We start from the raw sequence: 18,419 nt of genomic DNA on the forward strand, positions 1-18,419 counted from the left end.
AGAATTGTGCACCTCTGACCTATTGCATTAGCCTATTGTATTGTATTATGTACTGCTATTGTACAGTGTTATGTGCACATTGCAAAAGGTTGTTATTATCCCTTCAGTATGTGTTTCATACCTGATCCAGGGAGTCTTGTCTGAACCATCCAGATATATTTAATATTTTCTATGAATAGGGCTACTGTCGGATAACCAACCAGAATAATCAACCAAGAATAGAAATCTCAGACAGTAAAAATGTATAATTACAACAATACAGAGCTGTGCCCTCTTTACTGGACCCTCAGAGACAGTAACATTGAACTGCTTTCATTTGAGAGAATCAGACCCTGTGTTTCCATTGTACTGGAACCTGTAATGTTTTATTTCTCTTTGTATTGGAGATGGATGTTCCTAACATGCCTTGTTTCTTCATTTACCCAGAGCTGCCAAAGGCTGTGCTGACCAGCAGTCCTCAATGGGGAGAGCTGTACACTGGAGAGACTGTCACCCTGAGCTGTGGGGTTGAGGGGCTTTTCACTGACTGGGAATATCTCTGGTACAAGAGCAGTCAGGGAGGCACAGAGAAGATCAGAGACACCACTGGAGCCAGTTACACACTCAGCCCTGTCACAGAGTCCCATAGTGGAGAGTACCAGTGTGAGGCACAAAGAGGAGATCCACCACGTTCCTCTCAGCGCAGTGATCCTGTTACACTGACTGTGTCTGGTGAGTTTATTAACACAGTGATCCTGTTACACTGACTGTGTCTGGTGAGTTTATTAACACAGTGATCCTGTTACACTGACTGTGTCTGGTGAGTTTATTAACACAGCGATCCTGTTACACTGACTGTGTCTGGTGAGTTCATTAACCCAGCTGAACAGACCCCTCAATACAGACCCCTGAGAGGCAGTAGTACTGCTCCATTTTAAACTGCCTGATGCAGTAGTGTAGTTGATTGCAAAGAAAAAAAGAAAAACAAAACCCAGCTGGATGGCAGTAGTGATGTTGCTCTTTTTAATCACCTCTTTTATTAGACCCTTCCATTCAGAACAATTACAATAGAGGAGTTGGTCACTATGCACTGTATAACAAAATGGCTTTCGTTCACACCAGATTACAACAGAAAGCCGGACAGTCAGTCTGTAATCACTTTCACCCACTGCTAGGGTGCGGTTCATTCTCCCCAGCTGCTTTCGTTATTGATCATCTCTGGAGGCTTTACATTACATTGATCTGTGCGTGATTAAATACAAAATCTTTGCACTAAATAAAAAAAAAAATACATAACATATGGTTTAATTATGATAGATAGATGAAATCTTAGGTCAGACCCACACAAAGTAAAAATAAATTACATAAACCACTGTTACTCTTTAAAAAAATGTATTTTATCAGTGGTCCTGAAAAGCATGTTTGAAGGTCCTGAAGTAAATATAAACGTTCTTTTAATCTAAAATCTAAGATAAAGCATTGTACTTTTTAATGGCTCGGATTACGATGCTCATCATTTGTGATTTAAAGTACTCATGGTTATTAATAAATGAAGTAAAAACAAAAGGTCATTTCAATGTTCATAAAAGTAAAATGTAATAAAACTTTAAAGATTTTGCTATAAAAACACAGTTTAAATAGTCACATAAAAACAACATAATATTGTGAGCTTTTATATGAAAACAAAACACATTTAAGCATAGATGACGTAACTGAAATGAATTATGAAATCAGAAAATCATAAGTGAACGGTGACTGGTATACACTATTAGTCCTTTAGGCGAATTCAGAAGGAACTGTCTATATTTTTTAGGGGAATCTCAGAGAGCTGTCCCAGACGATGATTTTCATCAAAGTTAATGTTTCACCGTAGTTTGTGGAAAATGCTTCCAACATTCAAGGTTCAGCATTTAACACTAGAAGTGCCAAGCCAGTCAATTTGACCGTTTTGGGTTTTAGAATTTAAATGACTCTGCGTTCCGGAATGTAATGCGCATGCCCGTTTGTGACTTTTCCTAAATATATGCATTAGATATAGTGACGGTGTTTGAGCTGCATATTCACAAGAAATTGACAATTATAAGGACGTTTACCTAGAAGAGCCCAAACCGGTCATTTTAACCGGTTATTTCAATACATATTTATTTATCAAATGTAGCCTATAATCCGGTAAATGCTCAGGGGAAGTGGGGAAGCGTGTATTGTGTGTGGACTGTACAGGTTAGAAAGCTGCCAGGTATGCAGGCTAAATAAATATGTTATGTAAATAGTTTATTGTATTATAGTTATTTATGTTTTGAAGTAGTGCATTATATACTATTTTTGAAAAAAAGACCCTTTGATGTTATTTTTACAAACAAATAAAATGTTTATAGAACTCCGTATGTACAGAGACCCGTTACAAAATAGTCACTAGTGAAATGTTTATCTTATTTATGTTTTATTTAAGTTTTTCTTGTTTTGTACTGCTCCTTTTGAAGAAAAATATTTGATGTTTTGTTTTCTATTTAAATATGGTGTTTCTGCTATGCAAATGTTTGATTTGATGTTCATAAATACAACTTTTGAGTTTTATACAATCGTTTGTCTTTCATTATCATATTACAGCTGTTTAAAAAGCTACCAGTTAAAATGACCGGTTTGGTGCTTCTAGGTAGTTCGAAATTCTGGCGTTTCTAGTGTTAAATGTCAGCGTTTCAAAGTTAGTTTTTTCCTTCTTCAGAAATTACTGTTTTGTGAAACAGAAAACAGGCCATTTTGAAACGAAAAAGCATTAGCTTTACACAGGGAAAGTCTTGCCCACAGTCTCTCAGATAGACAAGACTGGAGGACTAGAATTGTGCACCTCTGACCTATTGCATTAGCCTATTGTATTGTATTATGTACTGCTATTGTACAGTGTTATGTGCACATTGCAAAAGGTTGTTATTATCCCTTCAGTATGTGTTTCATACCTGATCCAGGGAGTCTTGTCTGAACCATCCAGATATATTTAATATTTTCTATGAATAGGGCTACTGTCGGATAACCAACCAGAATAATCAACCAAGAATAGAAATCTCAGACAGTAAAAATGTATAATTACAACAATACAGAGCTGTGCCCTCTTTACTGGACCCTCAGAGACAGTAACATTGAACTGCTTTCATTTGAGAGAATCAGACCCTGTGTTTCCATTGTACTGGAACCTGTAATGTTTTATTTCTCTTTGTATTGGAGATGGATGTTCCTAACATGCCTTGTTTCTTCATTTACCCAGAGCTGCCAAAGGCTGTGCTGACCAGCAGTCCTCAATGGGGAGAGCTGTACACTGGAGAGACTGTCACCCTGAGCTGTGGGGTTGAGGGGCTTTTCACTGGCTGGGAATATCTCTGGTACAAGAGCAGTCAGGGAGGCACAGAGAAGATCAGAGACACCACTGGAGCCAGTTACACACTCAGCCCTGTCACAGAGTCCCATAGTGGAGAGTACCAGTGTGAGGCACAAAGAGGAGATCCACCACGTTCCTCTCAGCGCAGTGATCCTGTTACACTGACTGTGTCTGGTGAGTTTATTAACACAGTGATCCTGTTACACTGACTGTGTCTGGTGAGTTTATTAACACAGTGATCCTGTTACACTGACTGTGTCTGGTGAGTTTATTAACACAGCGATCCTGTTACACTGACTGTGTCTGGTGAGTTCATTAACCCAGCTGAACAGACCCCTCAATACAGACCCCTGAGAGGCAGTAGTACTGCTCCATTTTAAACTGCCTGATGCAGTAGTGTAGTTGATTGCAAAGAAAAAAAGAAAAACAAAACCCAGCTGGATGGCAGTGGTGATGTTGCTCTTTTTAATCACCTCTTTTATTAGACCCTTCCATTCAGAACAATTACAATAGAGGAGTTGGTCACTATGCACTGTATAACAAAATGGCTTTCGTTCACACCAGATTACAACAGAAAGCCGGACAGTCACTCTGTAATCACTTTCACCCACTGCTAGGGTACGGTTCATTCTCCCCAGCTGCTTTCGTTATTGATCATCTCTGGAGGCTTTACATTACATTGATCTGTGCGTGATTAAATACAAAACCTTTACACTAAATTAAAAAAAAAATACATAACATATGGTTTAATTATGATAGATAGATGAAATCTTAGGTCAGACCCACACAAAGTAAAAATAAATTACATAAACCACTGTTACTCTTTAAAAAAATGTATTGTATCAGTGGTCCTGAAAAGCATGTTTGAAGGTCCTGAAGTAAATATGAACGTTCTTTTAATATAAAATATAAGATAAAGCATTGTACTTTTTAATGGCTCGGATTACGATGCTCTTCATTTGTGATTTAAAGTACTCATGGTTATTAATAAATGAAGTAAAAACAAAAGGTCATTTCAATGTTCATAAAAGTAAAATGTAATAAAACTTTAAAGATTTTGCTATAAAAACACAGTTTAAATAGTCACATAAAAACAACATAATATTGTGAGCTTTTATATGAAAACAAAACACATTGAAGCACAGATGACATAACTGAAATGAATCATGAAATCAGAAAATCAGAATTGAACGGTGACTGGTATAACGTATTAGTCCTTTAGGCGAATTCAGAAGGAACTGTCTATATTTTTTAGGGGAATCTCAGTGAGCTGTCCCAGACGATTATTTTCATCAAAGTTGATGTTTCACCGTAGTTTGTGGAAGATGCGTCCAACATTCAAGGTTCAGCATTTAACACTAGAAGTGCCAAGCCAGTCAATTTAACCGTTTTGTGTTTTAAAATTTAAATGACTCTGCGTTCCGGAATGTAATGCGCATGCCCGTTTGTGACTTTTCCTAAATATATGCATTAGATATAGTGACGGTGTTTGAGCCGCATATTCACAAGAAATTGACAATTATAAACATGTTTACCTAGAAGCGCACAAACCGGTCATTTTAACCGGTTATTTCAATACATATTTATCTATCAAATGTAGCCTATAATCCGGTAAATGCTCAGGGAAAGTGGGGAAGCGTGTATTCTGTGTGGACTGTACAGGTTAGAAAGCTGCCAGGTATGCAGGCTAAATAAATCTGCTATATAAATAGTTTATTGTATTATAGTTATTTATGTTTTGAAGTAGTGCATTATATACTCATTTTGAAAATAAAAGACCCTTTGATGTTATTTTTACAAACAAATAAAATGTTTATAGAACTCCGTATGTACAGAGATCTGTTACGAAATAGTCACTAGTGGAATGTTTATTTAAGTTTTTCTTGTTTTGTACTGCTCCTTATGAAAAAAAAATGTATGTTTTGTTTTCCATTTAAATATGGTGTTTCTGCTATGCAAATGTTTGATTTGAAATTCATAAATACAACTTTTGAGTTTTATACTTTCGTCTATCTTTCATGATCATATTACAGCTGTTTAAAAAACTACCAGTTAAAATGACCGGTTTGGTGCTTCTAGGTAGTTCGAAATTCCCGGCGCTTCTAGTGTTAAATTTCAGCATTTCAAAGTTAGTTTTTTCCTTCTTCAGAAATTACTGTTTGTGAAATAGAAAACAGTCAATTTTGAAACGAAAAAGCATTAGCTTTACACAGGGAATGTCTTGCCCACAGTCTTTCTGATAAACAAGAGCTGGAGGACTAGAATTGTGCACCTCTGACCTATTGCATTAGCCTATTGTATTGTATTATATCCTGCTATTGTACAGTGTTATGTACATATTGTAAAAGGTTGTTATTATCCCTTCAGTATGTGTTTCATACCTGATCCAGGGAGTCTTGTCTGAACCATCCAGATATATTTTTTTTTTTTCAATTTAGTCGTCGCCAATTATTTTACCCCGATTTTCACCCCAATTTAGCATGCCCAATTATTATCTGTATCCCCGGCTCACCGCTCGCAACCCCCCCGCCGACTCGGGAAACGGAGGCTGGAATACGCGTCCTCCGAAACGTGCTCCTGCCAAGCCGTCATTTCTCGCACTGCAGATCCACAGCAATGCCACCAGACCTATAGTGCCGGAGGACAACACAGATCTGGCGGCTCCGCTGCAGAGCCACAGGCGCCCTATCGGCCACAGGGGTCGCTGATGCGCGGTGATCCGTGGATTCCCCTGCCGACCTAAGCCCTCCCTACCCGGGCAGCGCTCAGCCAATTGTGCACCGCCCCCTAGGAACTCCCGGTCACGGTCAGCTGTGACATAGCCTGGATTCGAACCTGCGATCTCCAGGCTATAGGGCACATCCTGCACTCCGCGTGGAGCGCCTTTACTGGATGTGCCACTCGGGAGCCCATCCAGATATATTTAATATTTTTCATGAATAGGGCTATTTTCAGATAACCAACCAGAATAATCAACCAAGAATACAAATCTCAGACAGTAAAAATGTATAATTACAACAATACAGAGACAGTAACATTGAGCTGCTTTCATTTGAGAGAATCAGAGCCTGTGTTTCCATTGTACTGGAACCTGTAATGTTTTATTTCTGTCTTTGTATTGGAGATAGATGTTCTTAACATGCCTTGTTTCTTCATTTACCCAGAGCTGCCAAAGGCTGTGCTGACCAGCAGTCCTACATGGGGAGAGCTGTACACTGGAGAGACTGTCACCCTGAGCTGTGGGGTTGAGGGGCTTTTCACTGGCTGGGAATATCTCTGGTACAAGAGCAGTCAGGGAGGCACAGAGAAGATCAGAGACACCACTGGAGCCAGTTACACACTCAGCCCTGTCACAGAGTCCCATAGTGGAGAGTACCAGTGTGAGGCACAAAGAGGAGATCCACCACGTTCCTCTCAGCGCAGTGATCCTGTTACACTGACTGTGTCTGGTGAGTTTATTAACACAGTGATCCTGTTACACTGACTGTGTCTGGTGAGTTTATTAACACAGTGATCCTGTTACACTGACTGTGTCTGGTGAGTTTATTAACACAGTGATCCTGTTACACTGACTGTGTCTGGTGAGTTTATTAACACAGCGATCCTGTTACGCTGACTGTGTCTGGTGAGTTTATTAACACAGTGATCCTGTTACACTGACTGTGTCTGGTGAGTTTATTAACACAGCGATCCTGTTACACTGACTGTGTCTGGTGAGTTTATTAACCCAGCTGAACAGACCCCTCAATACAGACCCCTGAGAGGCAGTAGTACTGCTCCATTTTAAACTGCCTGATGCAGTAGTGTAGTTGATTGCAAAGAAAAAAAGAAAAACAAAACCCAGCTGGACGGCAGTGGTGATGTTGCTCTTTTTAATCACCTCTTTTATTAGACCCTTCCATTCAGAACAATTACAGTAGAGGAGTTGGTCACTATGCACTGTATAACAAAATGGCTTTCGTTCACACCAGATTACAACAGAAAGCCGGACAGTCAGTCTGTAATCACTTTCACCCACTGCTAGGGTACGGTTCATTCTCCCCAGCTGCTTTCGTTACTGATCATCTCTGGAGGCTTTACATTACATTGATCTGTGCGTGATTAAATACAAAATCTTTGCAGTAAATAAAAAAAAAAATACATAACATATGGCTTAATTATGATAGATAGATGAAATCTTAGGTCAGACCCACACAAAGTAAAAATAAATTACATAAACCAGTGTTACTCTTTAAAAAAATGTATTGTATCAGTGGTCCTGAAAAGCATGTTTGAAGGTCCTGAAGTAAATATAAACGTTCTTTTAATATAAAATCTAAGATAAAGCATTGTACTTTTTAATGGCTCGGATTACGATGCTCTTCATTTGTGATTTAAAGTACTCATGGTTATTAATAAATGAAGTAAAAACAAAAGGTCATTTCAATGTTCATAAAAGTAAAATGTAATAAAACTTTAAAGATTTTGCTATAAAAACACAGTTTAAATAGTCACATAAAAACAACATAATATTGTGAGCTTTTATATGAAAACAAAACACATTTAAGCACAGATGACGTAACTGAAATTAATCATGAAATCAGAAAATCAGAATTGAACGGTGACTGGTATAACGTATTAGTCCTTTAGGCGAATTCAAATGGAACTGTCTATATTTTTTAGGGGAATCTCAGTGAGCTGTCCCAGACGATTATTTTCATCAAAGTTGATGTTTCACCGTAGTTTGTGGAAGATGCGTCCAACATTCAAGGTTCAGCATTTAATACTAGAAGTGCCAAGCCAGTCAATCTGACCGTTTTGTGTTTTAAAATTTAAATGACTCTGCGTTCCGGAATGTAATGCGCATGCCTGTTTTTGACTTTTCCTAAATATATGCATTAGATATAGTGACGGTGTTTGAGCCCGCATATTCACAAGAAATTGACAATTATAAACATATTTACCTAGAAGCACACAAACCGGTCATTTTAACCGGTTATTTCAATACATATTTATCTATCAAATGTAGCCTATAATCCGGTAAATGCTCAGGGAAAGTGGAGAAGCGTGTATTGTGTGTGGACTGTACAGGTTAGAAAGCTGCCAGGTATGCAGGCTAAATAAATCTGCTATATAAATAGTTTATTGTATTATAGTTATTTATGTTTTGAAGTAGTGCATTATATACTCTTTTTGAAAATAAAAGACCCTTTGATGTTATTTTTACAAACAAAAAAAATGTTTATAGAACTCCGTATGTACAGAGATCTGTTACGAAATAGTCACTAGTGAAATGTTTATTTAAGTTTTTCTTGTTTTGTACTGCTCCTTATGAAAAAAAAATGTATGTTTTGTTTTCCATTTAAATATGGTGTTTCTGCTATGCAAATGTTTGATTTGAAATTCATAAATACAACTTTTGAGTTTTATACTTTCGTCTGTCTTTCATGATCATATTACAGCTGTTTCAAAAACTACCAGTTAAAATGACCGGTTTGGTGCTTCTAGGTAGTTCGAAATTCCCGGCGCTTCTAGTGTTAAATTTCAGCATTTCAAAGTTAGTTTTTTCCTTCTTCAGAAATTACTGTTTGTGAAATAGAAAACAGTCAATTTTGAAACGAAAAAGCATTAGCTTTACACAGGGAATGTCTTGCCCACAGTCTTTCTGATAAACAAGAGCTGGAGGACTAGAATTGTGCACCTCTGACCTATTGCATTAGCCTATTGTATTGTATTATATCCTGCTATTGTACAGTGTTATGTACATATTGTAAAAGGTTGTTATTATCCCTTCAGTATGTGTTTCATACCTGATCCAGGGAGTCTTGTCTGAACCATCCAGATATATATATATATATTTTTTTTTTTTTTAATTTAGTCGTCGCCAATTATTTTACCCCGATTTTCACCCCAATTTACCATGCCCAATTATTATCTGTATCCCCGGCTCACCGCTCGCAACCCCCCCGCCGACTCGGGAAACGGAGGCTGGAATACGCGTCCTCCGAAACGTGCTCCTGCCAAGCCGTCATTTTTCGCACTGCAGATCCACAGCAATGCCACCAGACCTATAGTGCCGGAGGACAACACAGATCTGGCGGCTCCGCTGCAGAGCCACAGGCGCCCTATCGGCCACAGGGGTCGCTGATGCGCGGTGATCCGTGGATTCCCCTGCCGACCTAAGCCCTCCCTACCCGGGCAGCGCTCAGCCAGTTGTGCGGCGCCCCCTAGGAACTCCCGGTCACGGTCAGCTGTGACATAGCCTGGATTCGAACCTGCGATCTCCAGGCTATAGGGCACATCCTGCACTCCGCGTGGAGCGCCTTTACTGGATGTGCCACTCGGGAGCCCATCCAGATATATTTAATATTTTTCATGAATAGGGCTATTTTCAGATAACCAACCAGAATAATCAACCAAGAATACAAATCTCAGACAGTAAAAATGTATAATTACAACAATACAGAGACAGTAACATTGAGCTGCTTTCATTTGAGAGAATCAGAGCCTGTGCTTCCATTGTACTGGAACCTGTAATGTTTTATTTCTGTCTTTGTATTGGAGATGGATGTTCTTAACATGCCTTGTTTCTTCATTTACCCAGAGCTGCCAAAGGCTGTGCTGACCAGCAGTCCTCAATGGAGAAACCTGTACACTGGAGAGACTGTCACCCTGAGCTGTGGGGTTGAGGGGAGTTTCACTGGCTGGGAATATCTCTGGTACAAGAGCAGTCAGGGAGGCACAGTGAAGATCAGAGACACCACTGGAGCCAGATACACACTCAGCTCTGTCACTCAGTCTCATAGTGGACAGTATCTGTGTGAGGCACAAAGAGGAGGTCGACCACGTTCCTCTCAGCGCAGTGATTCTGTTACACTGACTGTGTCTGGTGAGTTTATTAACACAGTGATCCTGTTACACTGACTGTGTCTGGTGAGTTTATTAACACAGTGATCCTGTTACACTGACTGTGTTTGGTGAGTTTATTAACACAGTGATCCTGTTACACTGACTGTGTCTGGTGAGTTTATTAACACAGTAATCCTGTTACACTGACTGTGTCTGGTGAGTTCATTAACCCAGCTGAACAGACCCCTCAATACAGACTCCTGAGAGGCAGTAGTACTGCTCCATTTTAAGCTGCCTGACGCAGTAGTGTAGTTGATTGTAAGAAAGAAAACCCCGGCTGGACGGCATTGGTGATGTTGCTCTCTTTAATCACCTCTTTTATTAGACCCTTCCATTCAGAACAATTACAATAGAGGAGTTGGTCACTATGCACTGTATAACAAAATGGCTTTCGTTCACACCAGATTACAACAGAAAGCCGGACAGTCACTCTGTAATCACTTTCACCCACTGCTAGGGTACGGTTCATTCTCCCCAGCTGCTTTCGTTATTGATCATCTCTGGAGGCTTTACATTACATTGATCTGTGCAAGATTAAATACAAAACCTTTATACTAAATAAAAAAAAAAATACATAAAATATGGTTTAATTATGATAGATAGATGAAATCTTAGGTCAGACCCACACAAAGTAAAAATAAATTACATAAAACACTGCTACACTGTTGTATTGTATCAGTGGTCCTGAAAAGCATGTTTGAAGGTCCTGAAGTAAATATAAACGTTCTTTTAATATAAAATCTAAGATAAAGCATTGTACTTTTTAATGGCTCGGATTACGATGCTCTTCATTTGTGATTTAAAGTACTCATGGTTATTAATAAATGAAGTAAAAACAAAAGGTCATTTCAATGTTCATAAAAGTAAAATGTAATAAAACTTTAAAGATTTTGCTATAAAAACACAGTTTAAATAGTCACATAAAAACAACATAATATTGTGAGCTTTTATATGAAAACAAAACACATTTAAGCACAGATGACATAACTGAAATGAATCATGAAATCAGAAAATCAGAATTGAACGGTGATTGGTATAATGTATTAGTCCTTTAGGCGAATTCAGAAGGATCTGTCTATATTTTTTAGGGGAATCTCAGTGAGCTGTCCCAGACGATTATTTTCATCAAAGTTGATGTTTCACCGTAGTTTGTGGAAGATGCGTCCAACATTCAAGGTTCAGCATTTAACACTAGAAGTGCCAAGCCAGTCAATTTGACCGTTTTGGGTTTTAAAATTTAAATGACTCTGCGTTCCACAATGTAATGCGCATGCCCGTTTGTGACTTTTCCTAAATATATGCATTAGATATAGTGACGGTGTTTGAGCCGCATATTCACAAGAAATTGACAATTATAAACATGTTTACCTAGAAGCGCACAAACCGGTCATTTTAACCGGTCATTTCAATACATATTTATCTATCAAATGTAGCCTATAATCCGGTAAATGCTCAGGGAAAGTGGAGAAGTGTGTATTGTGTGTGGACTGTACAGGTTAGAAAGCTGCCAGGTATGCAGGCTAAATAAATCTGCTATATAAATAGTTTATTGTATTATAGTTATTTATGTTTTGAAGTAGTGCATTATATACTCTTTTTGAAAATAAAAGACCCTTTGATGTTATTTTTACAAACAAATAAAATGTTTATAGAACTCCGTATGTACAGAGATCTGTTACGAAATAGTCACTAGTGGAATGTTTATTTAAGTTTTTCTTGTTTTGTACTGCTCCTTATGAAAAAAAAATGTATGTTTTGTTTTCCATTTAAATATGGTGTTTCTGCTATGCAAATGTTTGATTTGAAATTCATAAATACAACTTTTGAGTTTTATACTTTCGTCTATCTTTCATGATCATATTACAGCTGTTTAAAAAACTACCAGTTAAAATGACCGGTTTGGTGCTTCTAGGTAGTTCGAAATTCCCGGCGCTTGTAGTGTTAAATTTCAGCATTTCAAAGTTAGTTTTTTCCTTCTTCAGAAATTACTGTTTGTGAAATAGAAAACAGTCCATTTTGAAACAAAAAAGCATTAGCTTTACACAGGGAATGTCTTGCCCACAGTCTTTCTGATAAACAAGAGCTGGAGGACTAGAATTGTGCACCTCTGACCTATTGCATTAGCCTATTGTATTGTATTATATCCTGCTATTGTACAGTGTTATGTACATATTGTAAAAGGTTGTTATTATCCCTTCAGTATGTGTTTCATACCTGATCCAGGGAGTCTTGTCTGAACCATCCAGATATATATATATATATATATTTTTTTTTAATTTAGTCGTCGCCAATTATTTTACCCTGATTTTCACCCCAATTTAGCATGCCCAATTATTATCTGTATCCCCGGCTCACCGCTCGCAACCCCCCCACCGACTCGGGAAACGGAGGCTGGAATACGCGTCCTCCAAAACGTGCTCCTGCCAAGCCGTCATTTTTCGCACTGCAGATCCACAGCAATGCCACCAGACCTATAGTGCCGGAGGACAACACAGATCTGGCGGCTCCGCTGCAGAGCCACAGGCGCCCTATCGGCCACAGGGGTCGCTGATGCGCGGTGATCCGTGGATTCCCCTGCCGACCTAAGCCCTCCCTACCCGGGCAGCGCTCAGCCAATTGTGCGCCGCCCCCTAAGAACTCCCGGTCACGGTCAGCTGTGACATAGCCTGGATTCGAACCTGCGATCTCCAGGCTATAGGGCACATCCTGCACTCCGCGTGGAGCGCCTTTACTGGATGTGCCACTCGGGAGCCCATCCAGATATATTTAATATTTTTCATGAATAGGGCTATTTTCAGATAACCAACCAGAATAATCAACCAAGAATACAAATCTCAGACAGTAAAAATGTATAATTACAACAATACAGAGACAGTAACATTGAGCTGCTTTCATTTGAGAGAATCAGAGCCTGTGTTTCCATTGTACTGGAACCTGTAATGTTTTATTTCTGTCTTTGTATTGGAGATGGATGTTCTTAACATGCCTTGTTTCTTCATTTACCCAGAGCTGCCAAAGTCTGTGCTGACCAGCAGTCCTCAATGGAGAAACCTGTACACTGGAGAGACTGTCACCCTGAGCTGTGGGGTTGAGGGGAGTTTCACTGGCTGGGAATATCTCTGGTACAAGAGCAGTCAGGGAGGCACAGTGAAGATCAGAGACACCACTGGAGCCAGATACACACTCAGCTCTGTCACTCAGTCTCATAGTGGACAGTATCTGTGTGAGGCACAAAGAGGAGGTCGACCACGTTCCTCTCAGCGCAGTGATTCTGTTACACTGACTGTGTCTGGTGAGTTTATTAACACAGTGATCCTGTTACACTGACTGTGTCTGGTGAGTTTATTAACACAGTGATCCTGTTACACTGACTGTGTTTGGTGAGTTTATTAACACAGCGATCCTGTTACACTGACTGTGTCTGGTGAGTTTATTAACACAGTGATCCTGTTACACTGACTGTGTTTGGTGAGTTTATTAACACAGTGATCCTGTTACACTGACTGTGTCTGGTGAGTTTATTAACACAGTGATCCTGTTACACTGACTGTGTTTGGTGAGTTTATTAACACAGTGATCCTGTTACACTGACTGTGTCTGGTGAGTTTATTAACACAGTAATCCTGTTACACTGACTGTGTCTGGTGAGTTCATTAACCCAGCTGAACAGACCCCTCAATACAGACCCCTGAGAGGCAGTAGTACTGCTCCATTTTAAACTGCCTGACGCAGTAGTGTAGTTGATTGTAAGAAAGAAAACCCCGGCTGGACGGCATTGGTGATGTTGCTCTCTTTAATCACCTCTTTTATTAGACCCTTCCATTCAGAACAATTACAATAGAGGAGTTGGTCACTATGCACTGTATAACAAAATGGCTTTTGTTCACACCAGACTACAGCAGAAAGCTGGACAGTCACTCTGTAATCACTTTCACCCACTGCTAGGGTGCGGTTCATTCTCCCCAGCTGCTTTCGTTATTGATCATCTCTGGAGGCTTTACATTACATTGATCTGTGCGTGATTAAATACAAAACCTGTATACTAAATAAAAAAAAAAATACATAACATATGGCTTAATTATGATAGATAGATGAAATCTTAGGTCAGACCCACACAAAGTAAAAATAAATTACATAAACCACTGTTACTCTTTAAAAAAATGTATTTTATCAGTGGTCCTGAAAAGCATGTTTGAAGGTCCTGAAGTAAATATAAACGTTCTTTTAATATAAAATCTAAGATAAAGCATTGTACTTTTTAATGGCTCGGATTACGATGCTCTTCATTTGTGATTTAAAGTACTCATGGTTATTAATAAATGAAGTAAAAACAAAAGGTCATTTCAATGTTCATAAAAGTAAAATGTAATAAAACTTTAAAGATTTTGCTATAAAAAACACAATTTAAATAGTTACATAAAAAACAACATAATATTTTGAGCTTTTATATGGAAACAAAACACATTTAAGCACAGATGACGTAACTGAAATGAATCATGAAATCAGAAAATCAGAATTGAACGGTGACTGGTATAACGTATTAGTCCTTTAGGCGAATTCAGAAGGAACTGTCTATATTTTTTAGGGGAATCTCAGTGAGCTGTCCCAGACGATTATTTTCATCAAAGTTGATGTTTCACCGTAGTTTGTGGAAGATGCGTCCAACATTCAAGGTTCAGCATTTAACACTAGAAGTGCCAAGCCAGTCAATTTGACCGTTTTGTGTTTTAAAATTTAAATGACTCTGCGTTCCACAATGTAATGCGCATGCCCGTTTGTGACTTTTCCTAAATATATGCATTAGATATAGTGACGGTGTTTGAGCCGCATATTCACAAGAAATTGACAATTATAAACATGTTTACCTAGAAGCGCACAAACCGGTCATTTTAACCGGTTATTTCAATACATATTTATCTATCAAATGTAGCCTATAATCCGGTAAATGCTCAGGGAAAGTGGAGAAGCGTGTATTGTGTGTGGACTGTACAGGTTAGAAAGCTGCCAGGTATGCAGGCTAAATAAATCTGCTATATAAATAGTTTATTGTATTATAGTTATTTATGTTTTGAAGTAGTGCATTATATACTCTTTTTGAAAATAAAAGACCCTTTGATGTTATTTTTACAAACAAATAAAATGTTTATAGAACTCCGTATGTACAGAGATCTGTTACGAAATAGTCACTAGTGGAATGTTTATTTAAGTTTTTCTTGTTTTGTACTGCTCCTTATGAAAAAAAAATATATGTTTTGTTTTCCATTTAAATATGGTGTTTCTGCTATGCAAATGTTTGATTTGAAATTCATAAATACAACTTTTGAGTTTTATACTTTCGTCTATCTTTCATGATCATATTACAGCTGTTTAAAAAACTACCAGTTAAAATGACCGGTTTGGTGCTTCTAGGTAGTTCGAAATTCCCGGCGCTTCTAGTGTTAAATTTCAGCATTTCAAAGTTAGTTTTTTCCTTCTTCAGAAATTACTGTTTGTGAAATAGAAAACAGTCAATTTTGAAACGAAAAAGCATTAGCTTTACACAGGGAATGTCTTGCCCACAGTCTTTCTGATAAACAAGAGCTGGAGGACTAGAATTGTGCACCTCTGACCTATTGCATTAGCCTATTGTATTGTATTATATCCTGCTATTGTACAGTGTTATGTACATATTGTAAAAGGTTGTTATTATCCCTTCAGTATGTGTTTCATACCTGATCCAGGGAGTCTTGTCTGAACCATCCAGATATATATTTTTTTTTTCAATTTAGTCGTCGCCAATTATTTTACCCCGATTTTCACCCCAATTTAGCATGCCCAATTATTATCTGTATCCCCGGCTCACCGCTCGCAACCCCCCCGCCGACTCGGGAAACGGAGGCTGGAATACGCGTCCTCCGAAACGTGCTCCTGCCAAGCCGTCATTTCTCGCACTGCAGATCCACAGCAATGCCACCAGACCTATAGTGCCGGAGGACAACACAGATCTGGCGGCTCCGCTGCAGAGCCACAGGCGCCCTATCGGCCACAGGGGTCGCTGATGCGCGGTGATCCGTGGATTCCCCTGCCGACCTAAGCCCTCCCTACCCGGGCAGCGCTCAGCCAATTGTGCGGCGCCCCCTAGGAACTCCCGGTCACGGTCAGCTGTGACATAGCCTGGATTCGAACCTGCGATCTCCAGGCTATAGGGCACATCCTGCACTCCGCGTGGAGCGCCTTTACTGGATGTGCCACTCGGGAGCCCATCCAGATATATTTAATATTTTTCATGAATAGGGCTATTTTCAGATAACCAACCAGAATAATCAACCAAGAATACAAATCTCAGACAGTAAAAATGTATAATTACAACAATACAGAGACAGTAACATTGAGCTGCTTTCATTTGAGAGAATCAGAGCCTGTGTTTCCATTGTACTGGAACCTGTAATGTTTTATTTCTGTCTTTGTATTGGAGATAGATGTTCTTAACATGCCTTGTTTCTTCATTTACCCAGAGCTGCCAAAGGCTGTGCTGACCAGCAGTCCTACATGGGGAGAGCTGTACACTGGAGAGACTGTCACCCTGAGCTGTGGGGTTGAGGGGCTTTTCACTGGCTGGGAATATCTCTGGTACAAGAGCAGTCAGGGAGGCACAGAGAAGATCAGAGACACCACTGGAGCCAGTTACACACTCAGCCCTGTCACAGAGTCCCATAGTGGAGAGTACCAGTGTGAGGCACAAAGAGGAGATCCACCACGTTCCTCTCAGCGCAGTGATCCTGTTACACTGACTGTGTCTGGTGAGTTTATTAACACAGTGATCCTGTTACACTGACTGTGTCTGGTGAGTTTATTAACACAGTGATCCTGTTACACTGACTGTGTCTGGTGAGTTTATTAACACAGTGATCCTGTTACACTGACTGTGTCTGGTGAGTTTATTAACACAGCGATCCTGTTACGCTGACTGTGTCTGGTGAGTTTATTAACACAGTGATCCTGTTACACTGACTGTGTCTGGTGAGTTTATTAACACAGCGATCCTGTTACACTGACTGTGTCTGGTGAGTTTATTAACCCAGCTGAACAGACCCCTCAATACAGACCCCTGAGAGGCAGTAGTACTGCTCCATTTTAAACTGCCTGATGCAGTAGTGTAGTTGATTGCAAAGAAAAAAAGAAAAACAAAACCCAGCTGGACGGCAGTGGTGATGTTGCTCTTTTTAATCACCTCTTTTATTAGACCCTTCCATTCAGAACAATTACAATAGAGGAGTTGGTCACTATGCACTGTATAACAAAATGGCTTTCGTTCACACCAGATTACAACAGAAAGCCGGACAGTCAGTCTGTAATCACTTTCACCCACTGCTAGGGTACGGTTCATTCTCCCCAGCTGCTTTCGTTACTGATCATCTCTGGAGGCTTTACATTACATTGATCTGTGCGTGATTAAATACAAAATCTTTGCAGTAAATAAAAAAAAAAATACATAACATATGGCTTAATTATGATAGATAGATGAAATCTTAGGTCAGACCCACACAAAGTAAAAATAAATTACATAAACCAGTGTTACTCTTTAAAAAAATGTATTGTATCAGTGGTCCTGAAAAGCATGTTTGAAGGTCCTGAAGTAAATATAAACGTTCTTTTAATATAAAATCTAAGATAAAGCATTGTACTTTTTAATGGCTCGGATTACGATGCTCTTCATTTGTGATTTAAAGTACTCATGGTTATTAATAAATGAAGTAAAAACAAAAGGTCATTTCAATGTTCATAAAAGTAAAATGTAATAAAACTTTAAAGATTTTGCTATAAAAACACAGTTTAAATAGTCACATAAAAACAACATAATATTGTGAGCTTTTATATGAAAACAAAACACATTTAAGCACAGATGACGTAACTGAAATTAATCATGAAATCAGAAAATCAGAATTGAACGGTGACTGGTATAACGTATTAGTCCTTTAGGCGAATTCAAATGGAACTGTCTATATTTTTTAGGGGAATCTCAGTGAGCTGTCCCAGACGATTATTTTCATCAAAGTTGATGTTTCACCGTAGTTTGTGGAAGATGCGTCCAACATTCAAGGTTCAGCATTTAATACTAGAAGTGCCAAGCCAGTCAATCTGACCGTTTTGTGTTTTAAAATTTAAATGACTCTGCGTTCCGGAATGTAATGCGCATGCCTGT

At 38.9% G+C, this 18,419-nt stretch overlaps 1 protein-coding gene across 1 annotated transcript in view; it reads left to right on the forward strand.

The window, feature by feature from the left end:
- The first annotated feature begins 386 nt into the window (after positions 1–386).
- The window catches only part of LOC117966773 (titin-like), a 62,753-nt gene continuing 44,720 nt past the window's right edge, over positions 387–18,419 (forward strand). The window contains exons 1-6 of the mRNA XM_059018356.1: positions 387–711; positions 3,239–3,523; positions 6,514–6,798; positions 9,933–10,217; positions 13,245–13,529; positions 16,732–17,016. Coding sequence (XP_058874339.1) covers positions 387–711; positions 3,239–3,523; positions 6,514–6,798; positions 9,933–10,217; positions 13,245–13,529; positions 16,732–17,016 — 1,750 coding nt within the window. The remainder of the gene's footprint in view (positions 712–3,238; positions 3,524–6,513; positions 6,799–9,932; positions 10,218–13,244; positions 13,530–16,731; positions 17,017–18,419) is intronic.

Source organism: Acipenser ruthenus, chromosome 59 (genome assembly GCF_902713425.1).
Source record: "Acipenser ruthenus chromosome 59, fAciRut3.2 maternal haplotype, whole genome shotgun sequence".
NCBI lineage: Eukaryota > Metazoa > Chordata > Actinopteri > Acipenseriformes > Acipenseridae > Acipenser > Acipenser ruthenus.